Raw genomic sequence first — 9,817 nt, forward strand, 5'->3', positions numbered from 1 at the left:
GTGGCCAGACATTCCATATACCACGATAAATCATACGGTATCTTAACGACCTGCGAGGGCAATCGCAATTACACGCACCATCGATGTGTACCGGTAGGCCTTCTTAACTTTTCGGTTACACTATTACTAATTATTTCCTAATGACTAAACCGCCACCAAAACAAAAGCACGGGCAGCATTCAATTCATCTCCGACCGTCTTTATTGTGATCATTACCTCACCTACGTGACATCGTAGCTCGCAACCCCGTTTAAGAAACGCGTATGTGGCTAGCAGATCATTAAGCAAACAAAAGGCGGGTAAATATGGCGTGCGAACAGCGTCCATGGTTACCATCGATCAAGCAATAGACTAATAACATTGCGACTGAATAGAAGGTGAACTTCCATAGATTCGCTAGGCTAAGCGCCTGTTTTTATGCCTATTTCGCGTTTGACAATTAGGCAAGACAGATTACAGCAACGTCGCATATTTTTTACTTGCTATGGGCTGTGGATCAAGCACTCAAGGTAAGGAAAGCTTTTGTGCGACTCCTGTACGGCCGGTGTTATGAAGTAAAATGATATCTCATGTTTTCACATTTCATCCGCTATAAGTTCAGTTGTAATTGTGGCCTGTGCGATCGCACATGGTTTGATTAGTTGTTGAGGATATCTCATTATTGAATCTAATAAATGTATCGTAATCTACTATCATCCAGACTTGTACAAATTACTATCAGTGGTTCTCAAACTGGGGGGGGGGGCGTGAAAGCATTTGAAGGGGCGAGGCTGCAGTCAGCAGAGATTTTTTTCCGCGTTGGGCGCGATTTACCCCCAATTCACAGTTGTTTCTCTGTGTTGTGTACAGTTCAAATTTCATATTTGAGAATTCTCTCATTAACAGTCATAACTAGGGCAATTTTTTTTTGACATGTCAAAAAAAGTCAAAATTAGGTCAAAATTGTAGCGTTAGGTCAAAATTTGTCAAAATTGTTTACGAAGTCAAACAGTTTTTGACCTCTGCATTTCGTTTGTATCGTAGATTTTGCGCTGTCGGTGAACTTATCATTTGATATTTTACAGCTTGTAGCCTACTCTATAGGCCTACCGTTGTAAACGGACCATCGTCTGCTCATTGTGAATCATAAATGGTCAAATGAAACAAATAGTGACATGGTTTTATGGTCAACGTACCGCAATATCCTAGCTGAAGCAAGACTGCTTGGACATTGCATGGTTCTTATATCAAGAAGCGCAAGCTGAAAAATTGTGATATAGACAACATTGTCAGAATGAAGCAACACGGTTTGTCACCAGCAGTGTGCACACAACTTGAATGTTGAGCGTTCTTTCTCCGTTCTTGGCAAGCTATGTAGTAAGGACAGACACTTTCTACCCGAGAATGTAGGAAAGGATCTTTCGTTGTACTACAACAAATTATAATTATTTCCACCAGAATACGTAATGTAACTACTGGAATTCTTCATAGGGCCAGATTTCGTTGAAATACTAGTTTTTCATGTAAAAATCTGTCAGATTTTGAGCCAAAAACGTTTTTTTAGGCCAATCTACTTTGTAAGGACAGACAGTTCCAACCAGAAATGAAGATAAGTAGTACAATTTTAACATTATATGCGAAAACACCTAATTTGCATACGTGAGGTCAAAATTTGGTCAAATTTCAGTTTTTTTAGGTCAAAAAAAGTCAAAATTTAGATTTTTTAGATCAAAATCTTCCGTTTTTTAGGTCAAAAAAAAATTGCCCTAGTCATAACCTTCCATGCCATCAAACTATCCGTTGTGGTTGCTAGCATTATGGTCGCATTTGCATTTTGTGATATTACGATGAGGGGGCCGCGCGAACATCTTCACCATCATAAAGGAGCGGGGCGTGTCTAAAAAGTTTGCGAACCACTGATCTAGTTAGTTTACGGTCAACTAACGACAGTTTTTAAGTAGTTCCTTCTACAGTTCTATTTACGCAAAAATAGTTGCCGAACAAATAGAAAACCCGTGTTGTCTTTTGGAATGAATCGTGATTGCGATACCGGTGTTCTATTGTGTGATGTTCTTGCACGCTAGCTCAGAGTCATCACTGCTGACAGTGGCGCAGCTAGGGGTGGGTTTGGATGGTCGAAACCCCTTCCATTTCATCTTCAGTTCCTGTTGAAATCCGATAATACGGAATTGAATACATTCAGTTGTGTTTAGTTAGTTAGTTGCGAGTTTTTTCAGGTATGTATAGTTCTGGTTCTAGTAGTGAATTCGGAAAAATCCAGTGGTTTGTACAAGTCTGCTATCGTTACAATCAACTGTCACATCTTGGTCACTTCGCTGTAACAACGCAACGCGTGAAAATGAAACAAATTTCCTTTACTTCACAGTTGAAGTCCGTGCCGTGAACACAACATCTACCAATGAGAGTCATGATCAGCCAAACAGCTCTGTTAACGTGTGCATCAATCAGGAGAACGGAGAATCCGTTCGCGAGAGCGAATGCCCGTCTCTGGCCAAGAAAAGCAAGCATTCACCAACGCTGCCTGACACAAGTCTCGAATCAGAACTTCTCGATAACAAGTAGGCGATGATTGCAATGCGTAGCCTACAGCAGAAAATATTGGAGCACGTTTCCCGACTATTCCGGACTTTAGATGTCAAATCCATTGTGCTATTCTCGGTCATAAGCCTGCGAAAATAGCATAGATACCTAGACCAACACATATGTGGTAGTGGTATGGTTCGTGGAGACTGGCCAAGTGGCCATATAGGCACTCTTTTTTACCTGAGTGGAAACATTGTCTACTCTGGTTAATTTATGCGTTTATATTATGAATTCATTGAAGCGCCAGGTTAAATAGGAAATATCCCCTTTGTTATCCCAGAGAAAACATCACAAAGGACGACGATATTCAATCGAAGGTCAACAATGAATTTGCCACACATCCGTCGGGTTATATCGACTACAAAGGCCTGTTCAAGATCATAAAGATGGCCGTGTATATAGCACATCTTCAGCAGATAGCCGACCTTCGAAACGGCGTAGAAGAGCTTAAAGAACAAATACAAAATGCTGCTTCACGACATGACCGTGATTTACCACCTATACCTGAAGATGAAGACGATAGCTACAATCCCAGACGAATAAGACCGCGTCGAAATCACCTGAAAGAGAATTCAAGGATTCTAGCCTCGGAGGTGGCTATCGCCTATGAAATTCTAAACAATGGCGGGAAATATCACCGAAATACCACAGAGATCGCAGAACTGGAGAAGGAGAATGCAGACCTGCGTGACTATCTGAACCTCATCGGGTGATAAATCAGTATGCAAAGTGCTAAACACCAGTTAGTGCCAGTCCACGTCCGTGCAATAAGCTCAGTGAATATTGTGTTCGAAGCAGCGATTCCTTAATACCAATGAGGAAAGAAGTCGACACATTATCGAAGATAACCGTGCCACAAGGGCAGGCCGCGCAATTCAGTACTCGAATCCGAATCGTGTATTAATTCTAATGATTCGGGACGCGTACAGAGAGATGATGTTTCCGAGTACTGTAATTATACGCTCCTCGCCACAAAGAGTTAAATTTTCAACGAAAATTAGAGTTACGATAGTATTTTCCGTCGTGGAAGACCTGAAACCTCGATTATCGCAGCATATACGAAACATGTGTTACAAAGGTCACATCATTAGGGGTTATGCGATGTCTGCGAATCCGTGATCAACCCACAACATTGTCACAAAAGACAGTGAAATAGGCATGATCGAAAGAATGCCAAACTAACTCTAACGTGATGTGGAACTACCGTTATATTCTTTGTGATAGCATAAATCGAACCTGCCACAGACCGTTTAGGCGTATCAGGCGAAACGCGTCGAGAATGCTCAATGTACTTGGGGCTCTTCAAAAATGACTTTTTTTTCTCAAATCGCACTGGCTACTTGATAAAATTGTTAGGTTACCTAATTTAAGCCTACACACCAAATTTGGTTTAATTCCAACCAGAAGCCGCATTGCTACATGAGAAGAAAGTTTCTATTTATTATATAAATATAAATAACAAATTTTTTTTAAATTTTCTGTTCTCCCCTAAAAGTGTTAGGTTGTCTATAGAAACGATGTTCACCAAATATGGTTGCATTCCAACCAGTGGAAACGGAGCTATTGCCGTCGGAAAATTTGGATTATGAATAAAATAGTATTTACGGTGACCAATTTTTATCATCAATAATTATTTATGATAGTGGTGCCCACCGTAAATACTATTTTATTCAAATCCAAATTTTTCGACGGCAATAAATCCGCTTCCATTGGTTGGAATTGAACCAAATTTGGTGAACATCGTTTCTATAGACAACCTAACACGTTCATGGGGGGAACAGGGAATTTTAAATTTATGTAGTAAATAGAAACCAAATTTGGGTAATCTAACCAAATTAGGTAATCTAACAATATTATCAAGTAGCCAGTGCGATTTGAGAAAAAAGTCATATTTGAAGAGCCCTAATGTACATTTGTACAATGTAATCAACGATGCCTGATCGTTTGTACCGTGCCGATACTCATCTATTTCAAAACGCGCAACACCATATTTAGGTCAGACTTAGATATGAGATGAGTGTCAATTTGTCAAGGAGATGAAATGTTTTGAGCAGGTTTCGGCCATGAATAGATATTGTTGCTTATTTTGAAGGACACTGATATCCGCGCTGTAATTATCTACATTCAAGTTATGCAAGAAGTCGGATTTTTGTTCTCGTGATTTTCAATAAACTAGCTGATATATTTTCAACTATGCAGCTCCGGTGGCAGAATCAGACTGTTGGAAGCAGAAAGAAACATAGTTGCAGCACACAACTTACCCAGATCATTTGCGTATAAACCGCGGGTCACAAACAGTGACATCATATTCTTCTAAATTTTAAGAGTCACTTGGAGGCACACAACTTTAATATACAATTGAATAATTATTACTCTTATTGAAATAAACTTTAATGTTTCGTCAGCAAATAAGTTTCGACAGGGGGACTCGTCAGCAAATAGTAGGTAATTGGAAAGAACGTTGTATATTACAGCCGAAAATATTAGGGTTCCTTTCAATAGGAATATAATATTCAATTCTAAGATTTACTATCTAACGGCCACGAGCATCACGCAGTGTTGGGATCAAGTCACTACCTTCGAGTCACGAGTCATTTCGAGTCATTGCATATTTTGACTCGAGTCAAGTCAAGTCAATCTATTTTCAAATGTGACTCGAGTCAAGTCAAGTCACTCGATTTTTGGAAGTGACTCGAGTCAAGTCGAGTCAAGTCAAGTCAAGTCACGAGTCAAGTCACATTTCAAGTCAAGTTGGCTTTTTGCAGTATGAGACATGATTACGTCATTGCAATTTGCCAGCTGTCTGAACTACAGATTGAGTGGTCATTGACTCCAAACCGATGAACGAATATAGAGTTAAATATAAACGCAAGAAGGCGCTGCATCGCTTACATATACGTAGAAATGTTTCGTAATTGCATAGCCTCAGTTTATAGTTACCAGCCAAAATAGAGAATAGAGAAACAAATTGATAAGTTACAATACATTAGTACATTACCCATTTACAAAAAGACATGATAGAATTCGAGCCTGCGCCAATGGTAGAGCTTCAGAATTATATAAACTATATTCGAATTCAATTTCAAAAAAACATTAGGTTTAGTTAAGGTAAGAACAGAGAACAGAAATAAACATTTCGCTATACTTTACTACTAGAGTTACGACAACGTAAGCTGTAAGCTTCGATCACTACGTTTGCGGTCAATTTATTTGTGATAGAACAATCGAACAACACATGATCATTGAATGATTGGTCGCTCTCACGAGTTACACCAGCGTTTCGCGAACAATCCGAAGATGCAAGATACAGTGATTTTTATCGACAGTGATTTTTATCGACATCGATTACTTGATGACTTGAAATTGACTCGTAAATTTTGCTCCGAGTCACGAGTCAATCCACATTTCTGATACGCCGAGTCAAGTCAAGTCAAGTCATTTTAGCGAAGTGACTCGAGTCAAGTCAAGTCATGCGAAAAATGTGACTCGAGTCTGACTCGAGTCAAGTCATGACTCGAGTCATCCCAACACTGGCATCACGATAATCAAAATTGTAGAGTTCAAATATCAATCTGAAAATTTGAACACAAATCTCACACACTGTGCATTATCAGGCCCGCAATTGCCAATATGTTGCAGATGGGGATATAGGGGCTGCAATCTGCATATACCATTTGTAACGTAATTGGAATTATGAGTTTTGATTTAAACGATAGTTTTTTTTAGGAGATATTTTTGGAAGGCATATATAACTGGCATCATACTCCTCGTGTCTAAAGAGATATATATTTGAAGTTTTCAACTCAATTCAGTTGTTACCCGGTATAATATGTGGAGATTGAATACTTGAACTCCAAGGTTCATAGTCCATTCGTAATCGAATCATCCGGATACTCTCAATTGTGCCCAGCTTTATTACAAATACCGGCCACCAGTAGCATTCATACATAGGATCGATTAAACGTCAGTAGTTATTATGATCGCTCTGGGGGTGGCAGGGGCTCTTATGGGTGCGGTCGCATGATAACGCGAAACTCGTGGTGGCATGCGGCTCTTATTTCTTATGGGTGCGGTCGCATGATAGCATTACGGAGATAGGGATCGGTCGCATGCTAACGTTTTCGGGTATAGGCGGCGGCGGCATGCTAACGTGAAAACTCGTGGTGGCATGCGGCTCTTATTTCTTATGGGTGCGGTCGCATGATAGCATTACGGAGATAGGGATCGGTCGCATGCTAACGTTTTCGGGTATAGGCGGCGGCGGCATGCTAACGTGAAAACTCGTGGTGGCATGCTAATGTTGTTTGGTATACGTGCGGCGACATGCTAACGACGATAAATGTGTCTGTCATGTATTCTTACGTGTTCTTATGGGTGCGGCCATGAATCGTCCTTTCGGGTATATGCATCTCTCGACCGGTGTTGAAGAAGTATCAGGTATGGTAAATAGTCACGTGATTGACTCTTAGTTAATGTGTATACCTCAAATTATTATATATGGCCGATTCGAGTTAATCCCAACGTTTACGGTGAGTGCTACAATGATATATCGTTATTCTTATGGGCGCGGCGATGATTCGTACTTTCGTTTATAGACTGCGGTCGGCATGTCGTACTTTCACCAAAAAGGGTGTGAAATAGTTTGCTAAATCTAGGAATCAGTCGCATAGTAATGTTTGGGCAATTAGATTACCACAGTGCCGGCGTAGACGGCGATACGAATATCAACAATAGCCGCGTTCACAAACTAACACTTCAAAAGGTGTGAAATAGTTTGCAAAACCCCGCGATCGCTGACAAGATAATGTCTCGGACTTAACCATCTTTCGCGACTTGGTGTTACAGACATATCGATCGCTCACGCGGTGAAATTTTCGTAAGCAGAACTTGATTTCACTCGTAAAGATTTAATAAGTAACGAATAACAGACCGTCAGTGTCGGTAACTTGAATAGCGACAAATTGTCACTTATTTCTACTCTAACCCTAATCCTTTGTGAAGTGTACGCTTATTCAAAAAGGTGCGAAATAATTATAAAATCCTACGATCGCTCACAAGATAACACCTATAAGACATAACCATCTCTCGTGACTTGTGGTTACATACATCGCAATCGCTACAATGTAATATGTTGGTAGTTTGGTGCAGAACTGGATTTTACGAGTCTGATATAATAAGAATATTACCTATTAAGTAATAAGCACCGAATAACAGAACCGTCGCAGACGGTGACTTGAATATCCAAGATTTGATACTTTTCGCGATCGCAATATGTTTCACGTTGGCTTTGGTTGCGTGATGCGAATCATGAGAATATTCAATCAATGTGTCAATTTATCAACTTGAAATGAAACTCTCTACACAGACCAAGTTGATTCGTATTTGAATGTGTTGATCCGGTACAACTCTAATCCTTTGAGAAATCCATTTACCGCGATCAGTTGATTCGATCGTTACATGACGCCGACTTTCAGTCACATTGAATTATTCACACATTCGTGCCACTGTTTTCACACCTATAGAATCAATACCAACTATAACTCTACAAGAATCAAGAATCACAAGTATGTGCATTATACAGTTATTGTCTTTGTCAACTTGAAATCAAACTCTTAATACAAACACGCATCTTATCACTTGTCAACTCTATCATGAAAATCCTCGATCCTGTATTATTAAGAATGTTATAGTGCGGCGTCGGAATCCGTTCGCGGGATGTACTAAAGTTAAATTCAGACAATCCAAAATGAAATGTGTCGACTTTAACATAGTCTGAATTGAAATAGATTGACAAACATGACTACCAACTTTGATCCAGTCACATTTCAAGATTATACTTTGCAACAATCCTTGAAACTGACAACTCTATTCGCGATCGGACTTTCCGTTTGTAAAAGAGAGTTTCAGAAATATTATCACTATGACATCTCAACATTTTAACATCTTACCATACGCAAAAGAGCGAAATACAAAAACCTTGTCAAGTCAATCCGTTTGTAACTCACCGAACCAAAGCAAAAAGTGTCCATACGAAAAGTAGACAAGACTACGCAAGTAATCACTACAACCCACAAACATATCAAGTTCGGTTTTAGGCATATACCACCAACTCGTCTTTTTTGTTCAACTGTAAAAGTCGTTACTATGCCGCAAGACAAAGAAATTACTATGCGGTATATTTTGTAAGACAAAAGTAATTACTTCCTGGTGTCGGTGACCTGAGATTAACATAATATGCTTGAGTATACGAGATTTGAAAGTATGACCATCGTAGTTGAGAATTCATTTCTTACAATCGAACGCTGGTGTTATATTCAAAGTTATCATGCTGTAAACATAAGGATTGACACATTGATTTGACATATGTTATAGTTGATCATGACTTGAATATTAAATTATTTGCGTTAATTAGACACGGCATTGTGGTAAATGTTATGACAGCAACAAACTTTTCAGTGCCATCGTTCTTAACATATTAAGTTGTAAAACTATACGTGTCTGAAATGTTCTTGATTGGAGAATTACTCCACCTTGGTAAAAATCACTCCGCGTATTACGGATATCAGTAAATATTTTTACAAATGTAATTGTTTCCAGTAACCAAGACTAAAGATGACACAACAATTTCGTTATTCAAACATTGAACACCCGATGCAAAATGCTTTATTGGTAAAATTCGCGACGGCTAATTGAAACGACTACGTATAGAGTCAGTATATTACAATTTCATGTCGTTACTATTGAATCCAGCAATTGATACGATTTATTGTCGGGATTTGTGACAACGCATTGAAACATACACAACTTACAGAGTGTGAAAATATCGCTTTGGGTATCAAGTACCCTTTGAAGCGCGCGATCAATACATGATTCCGGTCGCACTCTCTAAGACATTGTGAAGTCTACGGATTTACACTTCAAGACTTTGATCAACACAGAAGCAATTTGGAGTATCTTTACTGGACGCATCCTATTCTACTAGACTTGAGTATACGCAAAACTCATAGCATTAACAAAATCGCAATAGGCGCTACACTGAAATTTACAAAATGTGTTTGTATTCTTGCTCAAAGTAGTGATCATGAATTATCATTTGAATCTTCTAAAGTAATTGTAATCGTAAAACCAAACTTGCGAAAGTCATTACCATAACAAATAAATATTGTAGGTTGCTTGCTAAATGTATATGCCGGAAATATTTGTAGAACGCTCACGACCAAAGAAATCGGAAATT

At 39.1% G+C, this 9,817-nt stretch overlaps 1 protein-coding gene across 1 annotated transcript; it reads left to right on the top strand.

Annotated features, from left to right (window-relative positions):
- The first annotated feature begins 254 nt into the window (after positions 1 to 254).
- On the top strand, positions 255 to 4,774 carry LOC145438664 (uncharacterized). The gene is made up of 3 exons (XM_080316019.1): positions 255 to 509; positions 2,366 to 2,558; positions 2,864 to 4,774. The coding sequence occupies exons 1-3, from the start codon at positions 485 to 487 to the stop codon at positions 3,294 to 3,296; spliced, it is 651 nt and encodes a 216-aa protein (XP_080172145.1). The 5' UTR covers positions 255 to 484; the 3' UTR covers positions 3,297 to 4,774.
- Positions 4,775 to 9,817: the final 5,043 nt, after the last annotated feature.

This window comes from Botryllus schlosseri, chromosome 5 (genome assembly GCF_051294905.1).
Source record: "Botryllus schlosseri isolate E-star chromosome 5, Bs_hap1, whole genome shotgun sequence".
Classification (NCBI taxonomy): domain Eukaryota; kingdom Metazoa; phylum Chordata; class Ascidiacea; order Stolidobranchia; family Styelidae; genus Botryllus; species Botryllus schlosseri.

Bases quoted from the DNA above. Each gene is read 5' to 3' on its own strand.
- LOC145438664 (XM_080316019.1), top strand. From the start codon at position 485: ATGGGCTGTGGATCAAGCACTCAAG. The intron at 510-2,365 runs GTAAGGAAAGCT...TTTACTTCACAG, and splicing joins CTGTGGATCAAGCACTCAAG to TTGAAGTCCGTGCCGTGAAC. The intron at 2,559-2,863 runs GTAGGCGATGAT...TTGTTATCCCAG, and splicing joins TCAGAACTTCTCGATAACAA to AGAAAACATCACAAAGGACG.